General features: G+C 47.3%; 1 protein-coding gene and 1 pseudogene across 1 annotated transcript; one reads left to right on the forward strand and one right to left on the reverse strand.

Annotated features, from left to right (window-relative positions):
• Positions 1-4,378: 4,378 nt before the first annotated feature.
• LOC112884929 lies at positions 4,379-7,733 on the forward strand (annotated as a pseudogene).
• A 2,096-nt stretch (positions 7,734-9,829) lies between these two features.
• On the reverse strand, positions 9,830-11,470 carry LOC112890765 (transmembrane protein 230-like). Its single transcript, XM_025957624.1, has 2 exons — positions 11,144-11,470; positions 9,830-10,185 (listed from the first exon to the last, which is right to left on the reverse strand). The coding sequence occupies exons 1-2, from the start codon at positions 11,331-11,333 to the stop codon at positions 10,064-10,066; spliced, it is 312 nt and encodes a 103-aa protein (XP_025813409.1). The 5' UTR covers positions 11,334-11,470; the 3' UTR covers positions 9,830-10,063.
• Between the last annotated feature and the right edge of the window lie 2,501 nt (positions 11,471-13,971).

The following is a 13,971-nucleotide window of genomic DNA, read 5'->3' on the forward strand; positions in this document are numbered from 1 at the left end:
AAGGGGTTGGGATTTGTGGGCGAAAGGCCCGGGGAGAAAAGGGAAATAGGCTTCTGGCTTTCCGGGTCCTCGTCATTTTTATGCTCACGGCACATTGAATGGAACTGGGGGCAGGGGGCGCGGGGGTGGGGCCCCGCTGACGTGGTGCTCCGCTGGATCCGTTGGGAAAATTTGGCAGCGTCTGCGTGCCGCGCGCGGCTATCTATTATCCACGTTTTGCAATTCTTCTTACCGTTGCAGTAAGACACAGCAGGAGTAGTTTAACTAACAGAGATTTAGCTTAAGTGAGCTACATGTGTTCACTGTTCAGATTCACCGAAGAGCCGTTACATGCTCCAAAAAATAACACTGCTGCACTAACTAGTGCCTGTCTCTTTGAGCCGTTGCGCGGTAAAAAAGATAACCATGTTGAGAGAAAAATGCTAGGAACCGCCGCAACGAGGGAGAGATCCCGCGCGCCCAGCACGCCTCGTCAGGTGGCCGAATGCGCGAGAGACGATTGGTGTGAAAGGAGCAGCAGCGGCAGTGCGGCGGCATCACGTCACATGGCCTTCTCCCCGCAAGCAGCCAAGCAGGCACACCTGAGACCTAGACGACACTGCACACCAAACGGTCATCCCTGACCGACCTGATTCGCGAGAAGAACACCTCCCCGGCCGGGATTAATCAGTCAATAATAACCAAGCGAAATTAGCCACTGGAGTAGAAACCTACCAAAGCAGCATAATCCAATCCATGGTGGTGGTAGACCGGCAGCCTGCAGCTCTGAAAGCTTTTGCCTTGGCCGTCAAGCTCGCGGACCTGCCGCTGTCAAGCTCTAAAAAAAAAACAAACTGAAGAAACAGTGGTCGACAGAGACGCATCCATGGCGCGTCGCCGTCTCCCCCTACGAAAAAGCCCCCCCTCCCGCTAAGCACGAGACAAGCGATCATCTGCGATCCTTATCTGCAAACAAACCCGGCGGCCGCACGCACGAAAGCGGCCCCGTGATAGGGCGACCCTGTTAGGTCGGGGGGGACGACGGCGATGGACGAGGGGTGATTAATAAATAATTAATAATCAATCAGTGGTGGTGGTAGTATAGTAGCTGTAGTTGCCACACCCGCTTCTCGTAAAGCAAAACGTGTTGGCGGCTGATGGCAATTAGCAAGCATGCTTTATGATGTGTGTGGCGACGTGACGTCACGCGGGTGATTAGCTACCACGAGTAGGTGCTATCATCACACAGTCAAAAAATAAAAGAAAATAAAACTTTATAGTAAATGGTAGTTGGAAACATTGACCTCAGGTAGCTAGTGACCAAGGGTGACCAAGGAATTGCAGCTTTAGCCTTTAGGAATGCTACCGGGATTCAGACGGCGGCGCATGGGCGCTTGCTGACTGGCAAATTGGCAATTGCATGAGGTCGCTGCTGGGCAAAGCTAGTGATAGAAAGTTACTACGGCGAAGAAGTGACGAAGTCAAGTGGGGTCTTGTTTAGATGCACTCAAAATGTTATAATTTTTACACTCTCTCTCCATCACATCAATTTTAGGACCCATGCATGGAGCAGTAAATGTATGTAAAAAAATAACTAATTGCACAGTTTAATTGTACATCACGAGACGGATCTTTTAAGCCTAATTAGTCCATGATTAGATAAAATTTATCAAATACAAACGAAAACGCTACAGTTCCAAATGTTATAAAGATTTGCAATCTAAACGGGGCCTGGGTCAATAATTCAATGGAGATTTTCCATGGGAGATTCCATCCGATGGACCCTCCTCCCAGCTTCACTCCAAGAAGTCCCTTGTGGAATTGATTGAGGCGAGTACCAGTGCGCCGGTGGGCCAAGCATAATGAGCAGGGCACCGTCCAACTATTTCACCCCTCAACCCCTCAGGAATCATGACTCGGGGGAGGCAGGATTCATCAGGAAGCAAAGCACACGCACCTGCACCATGCCTGTAAATTCAGCACCGCGGCCAGTGCTCATCTTTAAATTCACCGTCAGTAATTAAAATCACCGCTAGAAAGAAGAAACAACTGACAGAACGTACACGTACAGAGCAGAAATTCAACGGGCAGTTCAGTTGTCTTTTTTGTACGATGACTTTTGTACTGAACATCTACGATGACTTCTGTATCCTGGCTGCTGATGGTGAACTCTCTGACTGATGAGAACGCTGTACCTGCGTGAATAATGCCAGCTCTTAGCTTTAAAACAGTGCTTGCGGACAATTAGGGCACCGAGCTGTTTTTGTCAAAAGCTGTAGTAATTGTACCTATGACGATTTACCAAGCCGGCTGAACGAACAATACACAAACCTAGCACTCTTTCAACCTCTGACCAACAAAGAAAGCTTCCTATCTCTATCTCTTCTCTATCTCTATATATACTACTAAACAGAGGCTAAAGGTGACCTTTTTTTCGTCTACACCCTGGTGCGACCCTGTCGTCCCCGTTTTCGTCCAGCCTCGGATGATCGCAGATCGACCGATCCTCTTCCCGTGCGATCTGACCCCTCCAGACCCTCCCCCGACCGGATTCAGATCGTCTTACGTTGGCCGCAGCGACGTATGCCTGCAGTCGCACACATCGGACCGTCCATTCGCATCCAATAGTGAGACGCTCCGCGCTTCCAAATAGCAGGCCATGCGGCTAGTCCAGCCCACCAGTCCACCACCAGAGCACAAGCATTTTCTTTTAAAAAAGAGAGCACACACGCACGTCCCATGGGCGACTACTCCACCGGCAACTCGTCGTTTTCCTCCGCCGCCGCCTTGGTCATCGATCGACCCTAAGGTGCTGGTACCTGCGAGGTCACGCATCTGCCTTCCTCGCCTCCTCCCCACCTCGGCACTCAGGCAGTGGCGTGCCAGGTGCTGCCGATGAGCCGGTCCCTAGGCAGGTGCTTCTAGGGGAGTTTCCTGCCTTGCTCGTTGCCAGCACGGTCGCCGGCCGTTCGCCTGCCGCCGACCTTGTGCTCAAGCCACATCACTTTTCCTACGCTTATCGAGGTGGAGCCCCTGATTTGCGAGCTTCAGTTGCACTTTGCACCCCCACAATTTGAGCAATTTTTAGGTTGCAATTAAGCAATTTTTAGCAGGCTGCAATTAGAGCAATTTTCAGCATAAGTGTTTGAACTGGGAATAACAAGATGCCATGCATGAGGTGGTCGTGCTTGGATTGTTGAATACTTATGTTTGTGTACCTTTTTCTAATCTCAAAGCCCTTTTGACCTTTCCATAGGTAACCCAAAACATCCAAACCTCTTCTATGGTACCAAATTCCATGCCAAGGTGAGGCAAAGCAAACCCTTCCTACAAGAAAAAAAATGATTTTGTGGTAAACTGAACAACTAAAATAGAGTCTCTCTCTTCATGAAGAAAAATAAATCAATCATTATATTACATACCTATTTTCATCCATCTCAAATATGCAGATTTTATTTTCATGCAGATTCCTTCAATCAAGTTCAACACATCTAGGAAGGGCAAAGCCAACTAAATTAGAACACTAACAAATCTAAGTACAGAGAAAGGTTCAGAAGTATATAGTATCTTATCTATTTCTCGGATTAAGCACGAGCAGTTGAGAAGCAAGCGATCGCCAACGCATCGATCCCTCGCAGCTCCAATTCTTTACGTAAAACAGCCGGTCCCGCCAAAAGACTGAGCGGCCGCGCCAAAATAGACCTGGACGTCGCAGGTCATCACGTGCATAACAGGCCGTGCCCATGGCCCACGGGCCAGCGCAGGGTGGAGCGCCTAGAATATCTTGGTCCGTTGGATGCCAGCCAACGGCATTGATTCATCGACTGTAGGCATACGTCGCTGCCGCCGATGCCAGACGATCTGAATTCCCCCGACCCTCCTCCCGCCCCGCACGCCTCCCTCTCCCTCGCTACAGCCCGCCGCCTTCCCCCTCGCTCCGCCCCGACGCCCTCCCCACCCTGTCGCGCTGCCGTCCCGCCATCCCGCCGCCGCCTCCTCGCGCGGGCGGACGGGGACCTTCTCACGGCGGCGAATGGGGGCACCAACACCTCCGCAGGTGAAGGGGGCGGCGGGTTTGGAGGCGTGCTCGCTGGTTCCCGAAACCCTAACCCTAGCCGCCGCGCAGCAGAGCAGCTGCGATACCACGTCCGACTCCAGGATCCCCGTTGCGCGCGGTCGCCTCCCCCACACCAGTCTCCTCGGCGCGCGCCCTGAGCGCCGCCCAGCGCGCTTCAGGTCAACGACGCGCGGAGCGGCACCCGGGCCGTCCCTGTCGTGTGGTGCCGCGCGCCGTCCGGCCCGTCTCCGCAGCGCGGGATGCTGCCGCGCGGGATGCGGAACGGCCGCCGCCGGGCCACGATGCCTCGCGGATCGACGCTGCATCACGCACCAATCCTGAAGGTGCCGGGTAGGAGTTTTCTCCGCGCTACCGCCAGAGCTCGTGCACCGTGCGCTCGCGCCCTCGTGCACCTCCGACGTCGCGGCAGGCAGCCGCGCGTGGCGGGACGCGCTGCGGCCGCTCCGGGAGGCCGTGGCGCTGCACGCGTTCGGCCGTCGCGTCAAGCGCGGCCCCGTGGTGGGAGCCGCCGCTCGCGGGGGCGGGGGCGGGGGCGGGGGCGGAGGGCGTATCGAGACGGAGAGGCATCGCGCGCTGGGACTGTTCCGGCAGGTGGCGAGGCTGGGCTCCGCGGCGGTGATGGTGGACGCCGGGCTGATGGGCTGGGAGGAGGGGTAGCGGGAGGAGGCCGCGGAGTACTACTGGAGCGCGGCGGAGCCTGGGCACCCTGTCGGGATGTGCAACCTTGGGGTCTCATACCTTGAAGGTACCGTGGATTTGGCTCAGTGTAATTAGCTTTCTCTTGGAGACTTGTTCTCGGTGGTTGTTGAAAGATTTGGAATTCAGGGCGGATATGGCTTGTTTACAATTGTCTTGTATTCAATGCGCATTATCAGTTTTGTTCCCAGAGCAGTTGGAATCATTCAATATTTTAGGGGAATGAAGCTTTGTCTGTGCTCTGTCGCATTTGTCTCTTGCGATTCATTGTTTAGGCCCAACTCAAGCTTACTCAAGCTTGTTATTCCTTTGTTAGCAACCAATTGTCTTGTTTGTTCCAAGGAATTGCACCTGATATTGCTGCCAAATATTTCTGCAGCTGATCCACCTAAGGCTGAGCAAGCCATCCGATGGTTTTATCCATCTGCATCAGCAGGCAATGCTCGTGCTCAATACAACCTAGGCCTTTGCTTGCAGAACGGGAAAGAGATCAAGCGTAATCAGAAGGAAGCTGTAAGATACCTCTGCTCTGTTGCACACCCGCAGTTTGAAAACTCTTCCTATAAGAGAAATATTCTGGTTATCTAAACGCACTCAATTGTTGAACCACCTAGGCAATCCATTGTTACAGTACCTTATGCACACATCTCTTACTAACATCCCTTATTTTTGTGCAATATTATCTGTTGCAGGGTCTTGTTCTAGCTACTGTTTTTCTCTGGATGCTGACAAAAACTTGATATTACTTGCTGGCTGATCTACTTTTATTCCCCTAAGTCCCTATCAATCTGCTTCAACTTGCTACTTAGTGCTGTCCATAATATGTAAATATGTGGCTTGCTGTAGTTTATTTCGTGTTTGTTGAAAGATGAATCACAGTGTGTCCTGGCCTGCCACTGAAGATCTCGCTCTGCAACTTCCTCTCCGATCAGATGCTTCATTCACCCATTGCCCTAGGGCATCAAAGCCATGGAGTCGCGAAAGGACAGCATCGCGACTGCCAAGTCCACAGCGGCAGCCGATCCATCCCCAAGCACAACGCAGGTGAGTCACGCTGATTTCTCATATTCTGATCCCACCAACCTGCCCCTTGCCCCCTTCCCCTTCCCATCTATCCAAGCCATATATGCACTTTTGTATGTGTGGTAGCAAGTGTGCATTCATCCCCATCTTGCTTTTCTATTTGCCTTCTGAGAAGACTTGCCATTAGCTCTACAAATATACTCCTATCCACTGAACTTTCTCAGTTTGTCATTGTTTATGTGTGTACAATTTGCATGTCTATATTATTATCTTGATTCCTCTTACATTTTTCTCAGGTTGTTCCCAAGTAGTTAATTTTTTTTACGGGTAGTTCCCAAGTAGTTAAGTGTAGGTACTACGCTTATAGTCTTGGTGCAACTCTGGATCGGAAGTAAACACACCGATCATATGTTGCTAGGTTCAAACAAAAGGGAATGCGCATACTATTTGCTGTTCAATTACTGAGTTGAGCAGTATAGAAAAAACTAATGAATTTCTTCAGCATTTTGTTTCAGTTATTCTATTTTCTGCATTCTGTTTACTGATAATGCATCGTGGCACTATTCCAATGGATCTCTGAATCGATATTCAATTTTCTAGTTTTGTATATTTTAGATCGAGATTTATTCAGAAGTCAGGACATCGAATCTGTAGCCACACGTCCTTTCCCAGCGCACTCTCCCCCGATCCATGTGAACAACCGTAGCACCAGCCACCACTCTGCCTCTCACCATCTCTGGTAACTGGTCAAACCGAAGATGAGTTTGTTGTCGTCTATGTTAGTTTAGCCAATTACCGTATAAAGCAGTACCACATACTATATTCTGTCGAGCCTCTGCACACGCCGCCATCGTGCATGGCGCGTGGTCTATGTCGCTGGCTTTGGAGTAGTACCTGCAGATACTACGGCATGCTTGTAACTGGCCTTAATCTTGTAGCACTTTATTTCCCACCCAGATGCTCTGAATCCGTGCAGCTCTGAATTCGAATTCGTCCAACTCTGAATTAGCGACAATGTGGGGAAATTTACTAGCTAAGTAGCACTAACCATAGGTTAGCATACAATTCTTGGGTTTAGCATCCTCAAGACCGATAGCATTCTTGACATATCAGGGTGATGATTCAAAGCCATTATTATACCCGTCTTATATCATGAAAAGGGCTATTGAATTCAGAGTGTGCATTATTCTTTCCAATGGCAAACTGATTCAATGTTCAATAGTATATTGTTGTTTTCCAGAATCACATTCGTGTAGTGTAGTGGTCCTGATGGTATAGCTATTGTCTCCTTTTTCACATACCTTTGTGACTTTGAGACTGATTTCTGATTCTTGTATAAATGAAGGCACAGATGTATGATTGATCAATTCGGAGGCACGACACATACAAAGCTGTGGCAGTAACAAATCCTAAATTAAAGGACACTAGGTAGGAAAGGATCACCAGCCATCCCAGGTATAGTTCACCAAGGTACACTAATAAGCTAGGTTTTACTTCACTAGCCTTCCTAGGTTTTAATTCACCCATGAGATTGGCCATAATTTTTGACAATCAAGTTGTGCTATGGTGTCTCCAAGAAATCCAATTCTGATAGCAGTAAGACTCTGGGAATAAGGGCAAAAGATTGGAAAGGATGTGCATAGTGCAGCAGTAATATGGCAGAGTATAGTTGGGTTCATTTCTTTTTTGTATCAAATGGTTAGTGATCTTTTTTCTTCTGGTGAAACGTTAGTGATCTTCAGTTACCTCAATGTTAAGTTTACATGCATTTTTTCATTTTGTGTTTCAAAAGGATTAGGTAATAAGTGTTCGTGTAATGATGTTCTGCGTAAGTAGCATTTGCTTGCTAGAAAAAACATACGTCGTCCTTTGATACGATGAATGTTTGCTTTAAGAGTTCTCCCATCACTATGGCTACTATTTAGAATAATATATGATTTGACATGGTGCGATTCTATATATATTTTTACCTTAGCTTATTAGGAACCACAATCTTTAAATAGTACTTGAAGCTAATAACAAGTTGAAATATTTTTAGGGGAAAGCAAACCAATTAAGACCTAGGTGTTTTGGCCTGCTCCGACATCCAACTTTTGTTATGCCATGGTAATATTCTTCGAGCCTAACGAGTCGGCGGCAGGAGGCAGTGATGCATGCTAGCACGAAAAATTATTGTTTATATGATTGCGTGTGGAATGTTCTATCAGTAGGCTTGTCAGTTGTCACCACCTTTCTGGCACATCAACAAGCAAAACATCAGTTGGTGAGTAATGGCAACGTTTGTGCATACATGATTAGTCTTTAGGCTTCTTAGCTTAGAAGCTACTACCTTCAAGACGTGTCATGTTTACCCACTAGCAAAATCTCTTCCTGTGTGTTTTGCAGTATGAACCGATGAATCGAACAATCCTACCGCAGGATTCCACTGCTTTTTTTTTTCTGCGTGTCAAGTGCTAACACAAAATTCACCATTAGCCGACTTTGTGCCGATGTAGATTTTGATTTTTGGCCATGGAGAATCCAAAGCAAAAGAGGTCAGAGACTTTTCAATCGTGTCTATAAAATGTATGCAAAATTGGGCCTCTAAAGACACACAAGCCCACACCTTTGCTGGCCATCCGCCTTGCTATTGGGCCTCAATTGTGCCCAACTGCTCGTGACAAGAGGCCCATGTTGACTCAGCACCATCCACGGCCCGTGAAACGTGTCGCAGGTTGTTTTCGCTGGCAGCTGGCAGCCATCTATAAGACAGAGGGCTGGCTCCACGAACCCTAAACCCACCATTCTTATTTTCTCCGCCGCCGCCGCATCTGCTACGCCTCGTCATAGCTGAATTTCTCTTCATTTTTCTTCTCTCCTGTTGCTCTCTCTTTCGGATCTAGTTTCTGGTATATTGCTATCGAGTTTGTTCGATTTGTTCTTCATGAAATTTGCTTGTCTTTCTCGGTAGGAAGATTCATTCCTCTCTGATTTTTTCCGCTCACGATTTGAGTGCGAGAGATCAGGCTCTATATTATGAGTCAACAGCAGGCGCCGTTCGATGGCGTCCTGACTGCCGCATGGAGCCCAGATTGATGCCAGGAAAAGACTGTTTGGAGATCCATCTTCTTAGTTCCAAGCCACAATACCTGGTGACACCGCGACATAAAAACTCGCCCAAATGATCAATTTTATTGTTAAAAACCAATTTTTTTGGTTCGCTTGTGAGAGCGCATCCGGATTTGGATATGATCTTTGTGCTGGACTGCAGGGTTTGTTACTGGGACGGCATTGTTAGACGAACGGGTGCCGTCTTCTTTCACCATGGACGAAACGCCCTTTGCAAGGTGCCCAGATAAACGCCCATACACGATTGGGTGGGGCCATAGTTTCGATTGCCTCATCCAAATTAAATGCGGCAACAGTTTCCATTGCAGCGTCTCTTTTTGTTGACAGCTCTATTTTGATTTTCCCCCTATTTGTGGCAGCTCTGTTCTGATTTGTGGTGTTCTCCTGATTTTGCCCCAGTAGTTTTTTATTCGAGGTGACTTCATTCTCGTAGGCTCTTCCCATGACTGAATTAGTTAGCAGATGAACCACAGTCGTGAGACTGGACGGAATGTTAAACAGATAAAATACAGTGGTGAAAGAATGGACAGAATGTAGGGTCATTTAGAGCCTGATTGGTTTGGTTCCTAACTTTGCCTTGCTAAAGTTTTGGTTGGAATCTAAAAAAAGTAGGCCACCTCACAAAGCACTTTGACAAAATTTTGGCAAAAAAACTCTTAAAGCACTTGCCAAGATTTTGGCAAAAAACTCTTGCCAATATTTTAGTCTGCCTTAGTTTTGGCAAGGCAAATTTTAGAATCAAACCATTCAGGCTCTTAATTGTCACCGTGTATAACCACACGCTCACTCCACGATGATACAAATTTGTTTCCACTTACCACGCAAGGATAGCAAATAGTCAATTATTCTAATGTTGGAGATAGCATAAATAAGCTGAAACTTGGATAAATATGAAATGAATATGGTCATAATTTGAATTGTGAATGTTGATGTCACTATGAAATCTTGTGAAAATTTCATGTAATCGACATAAGTGTTGTTAAATGGAAAAGCATCATACTGAAGTAATTTGACATGATCACACAACATTCCATATTTATCTGTACACGTCCACCGGTTCATTCCAGTACAAGGTTGAGAGGAAATTGACACAACATGTAACACAAGGGCGGATACACTACACTATCTGCAGGGTCACAGGACGAGTTTTGATCTAAACTCCAAGCCAGTGACACTACTTCAGATGGGCGGGATGTTTGAAAATGAAAAGCCCTTGTAACCTTTGTATGCATAGTACGCGATTCGTGTGTAGTAGAACCCAGGGATGAACATCACAATACCTAGAATCATAAAGAAGATTCCTATTCCAAGAAAGAAAAAACAGTCAGTTTAGGTAAACGAAGAACAAGCCCTGGCATTCAAGCAAAACATATCTAGATTGATGAAGTTCATGACTGTTGTCCCATGAAAGCTACTGAAACAGTTCACATTGCATCAGAAGGCAAACTCTCGAGTTTCCACACATACATCACGACTTGTTACAATTATAGATATATGATGCATCAGATTCCTAGGATGAACTCAAAACCTACATTTGCGCATACTAGAGGCAAACATAAGCAATGTCTATAGCTCTCAATTATTGTCAATAAATTTCACATAAGTGCATCCATATGAAACCATACCATTAAATCTTTGTTGCTTCAACAATTTGTTTTATGGATCATTTGACTACAGGTTCAAAAGCACTTGATCCGGAGATGGCTTGTTATATATATGTAATCTAAACCTCGTGTAGCTTCTAATACAAATAATTTCAGAACCTGATAGGTAGATAAGCACCTGCATTTTCCTACAGTGGACACATAACAGTTCACCCAATTGCCATCCAGTCAACTAAGGCATGGCACCTACCCCCCAGATGTAAGCATCCAACCAAATCGGTAGTATCCTAATGGATAGTAAATAACTAGGAAACTAATCAAAACATTATCTCTTTGTCCTGTATCCTCACCGTACTTGCGCAAGCTAGGGACAGAAACGATCAAATTACTCTGTTGAATTGGCACCAGAAACACAAAGACCACTAATGGCGAGCAACCCGACTGTAGTAAACTAAGCCAATTTCTTGAACCCGAGGCACTTAAATTAAACACTTAAGCTAAAATCCCCCAGAGATCTGGTAACAATCAAGCGAATTCCAGGCACATCAAGCACCTCACGGGTGCACGGAGGAAGGAAACCTAAGCTGCTCGCATCGAGACGAGAGAGAAGTGGGGAGCGGAAGAGCAAAGGGGGGCGCGGCGGCCTGAGACTCACCGTGCGCGCGGTCCCCTCCGACCTGGTTGGCGGCCATGAACAGGCCCCCGACGGCGCCGAGCGCCCCGAAGGCGAGGAGCGCGGCGGCGAAGGCGATCTCCTTGACGGGCGCCCCGCGCGGGCCCCCGACGGCGCCGCCGATGAGGTCGTCCTCGTCGGAGATGGAGAAGGTGTGGTCCACGTACGCCATGCCCCCGGCCGGCGCGCGAAACCCTAGGCTGGGCGGGGAGCGAAGGTTCTGGAGCTGTGTTGTTTAGGTTGCGGGCGGGGCTGGATGAGTCCGGCTGCGAAAAATGAAAGCGGTGGCGAGCACGGGTAGGAAAGGAAGGCCTGCGACTTTGGGGAGGGGAGAGAGAGAGAGAGAGAGAGAGAGCCTCGGGTGGGTCGCTTTACGCTACGCAATTCCGCTGCTGGGGCTCGCGGATTTAGATTTGGTCAACCTCGGCTGCATCGACGACGGGCCGGGGCGACTGATGATGGGCTTATGTTGGGCCGTGTGACCTTTGCTTTCGAAGGAATTGGTGGTTCATTTTCTTCATCTGTTTCTGCGCACAATCACATAGCCCAAAGCATTGGTGGTTCATTCGTTTCTGGGCTCAGCTATATAGCCCAGTCGCACACTGAAGAAGCTTAGAGTCGGGCGGAGTGGCTGGGCGTGTCTCCAGCCCACGAGAAATCAGGTCGACACTTTTGTGAGGTCTTTGCTAATGAAATGCTACTCGTATAGCCATCTGTGATTTTTCATACACACACTCAAGCTTCAAAGGGCACGCATGGAAAGCCTCTTCAGTTAGGCCCTTCATTTGCGCCATGATGCGCAGCAATTGTTGACTCCCACTAGACCACTACGCTCAAAGTGCGTCCTACTACATGACGTAGCCAGTAGAGGGTATAGGAAGTTCCATTTTCCAGCTTCCATGCCTCACACAAGCCTCTGGCTTCTGGGGGTTGAATTCTCATCTTCGCCGTAGTACTAACTGGCACCTCCTTTGTGCGTGGAGGGAGGAAACAGATGCCAGCGTCGTCATTATTGGAGTTACAAGGTGGGGAAGGGCATAATTAAAAAGCGAGCTCTCTCTTTTGTGGCCAAGAAAAAGAGGTTGACAGGAGCCGGTAAGAAAAGGGGCCTAGGCCGAAAAGAGAATTGCCTTTTACTTATTACCCAAAGGCGTAAATGTTTCGCAGTATATAAACATTACGCATGCAATGGTGGGGGACATACGTGCATGGATACACCAGTCTCTGTCCAATATTATCAGTACGTCCTTGTTGCTGGCCATGGAAAAAAAATATTTAGTACACATATAAATATGTGTGGATCCACGTAGTAGTACGTGTGCCCCACCACTAAGCAATGTGCAGAGGGAGAAGAAGGTGCAGCGCAGCCTCGAGGTGGAGGAGGAACATCATTTATCACGTAGCTGCACCGGCCATTATGCCTGCCGTCGATCCATGGAGATCGTCGATCTCATTCATGTAGCCATGGACAGTCACTTCCACCTGCATGGAGCCAGAGGCACTGCTGTCACTAGCTCTGACAGCTCAGGAAATGGTACGAGTACCCATTTTGTGCTGCTGATGAAAGGGCGTGTCGTGAAACTAACTTCACTGCAAGTAAGCACGGAGCACCGATCAGTACGTGTCAGTGATCTATCTTTCTAGAAGAAAATTTTCTCTTGAAACTTTAGCAAAAATGGGCTACCGTATACACTTTATTATCCATTTCTTTTCAAAAGGAAAGCATCCTATGCTTCGAACACTGGTGCTGCGGATCGGAACGTACAGCATTGTATACATCTAGGTCCAAACTTACTTTCGAGAATGTCCTTTGGCATTTGGCAACACGCGTGCTCGCATACAAAATACTTTTGTTTCTATATGCATGAGCTGCTTATTGTGCGAGTACTGGGTACGTAGTCAGCTGTCGATCTTGAGACGCGTGTAAACTTTATTCTACATACCTTTAATACACAAGATGTGCATCTCTCCAAAAAAAAAATTGCTAGTTATTGATAAAATTAGCAACTAGAAATGCCGTAATCGAACAGTAATGTAGAGGGTGGAATTTTGTATGGCTCGTACTCTACTTCAGTTTAACTTCTCCAAGTATTTGGAGGGTGATGCAATGCTACACCTACAACTTACCATCTGTGCTTTTTATTTGCCACAAACTTTCTTAGGTTTTACAAAATGAACACGTATATATGATGGACTTTCACTACCAACCAAGCTGAACTTTCTGCCAGATGCTTTTTCCAGAAAATGCAGCAGCAGCAGCACTAGCAGTAGAGCACAGACAGAATCATTGAATCCCCTGCAGAAGTGGGCCCACGGAATTCAGATCTGAGTGGCATTAACCGCCTTTTCTCTCCAGATCTATTCTCCTGCCCCCTCTGTGAATTGCCCTGCCCCTGCTCATGCATGCATCCCTTTTTAGGTATCAAAAGGACCATGGCAATTGGCAAGAGGACACCCTTTGGAAGCTCTGCCAGGCCCCTTCCCTCTCCAGCCATTACCTGCAAATTCTTCCTTGTTCCCTCCTCTTCTCTCTCATCTAGAAACTAAACCATCATGCTTAATTGATACCATCATGCTTAATTGATATGGACTAATCAACTTTATTAAAACTTAGAAGAGAGACACAAGAGTCAATAAATCTGTCAACACAAAACACAAGAGATTTCAGTTGGTTGATCTCAAAATTAATGGCCTTGACTTGGTTTTTTTATAAAAAAACTTAAATTACTATACCTGGCCTTGCAATAAGCTCAAGGCTCAAGAACCATGTCACAGAAGTAACGTGTCATAGCAAGAAATGAATTCAACTA

This window comes from Panicum hallii, chromosome 1 (assembly GCF_002211085.1).
Source record: "Panicum hallii strain FIL2 chromosome 1, PHallii_v3.1, whole genome shotgun sequence".
NCBI lineage: Eukaryota > Viridiplantae > Streptophyta > Magnoliopsida > Poales > Poaceae > Panicum > Panicum hallii.

Coding starts and splice junctions, on each gene's coding strand:
- LOC112890765 (XM_025957624.1), bottom strand. CDS start 11,333: ATGGCGTACGTGGACCACACCTTCTCCATCTCCGACGAGGACGACCTC. Junction 10,186..11,143: donor CGGAGGGGACCGCGCGCACG/GTGAGTCTCAGG, acceptor TTCTTGGAATAG/GAATCTTCTTTATGATTCTA.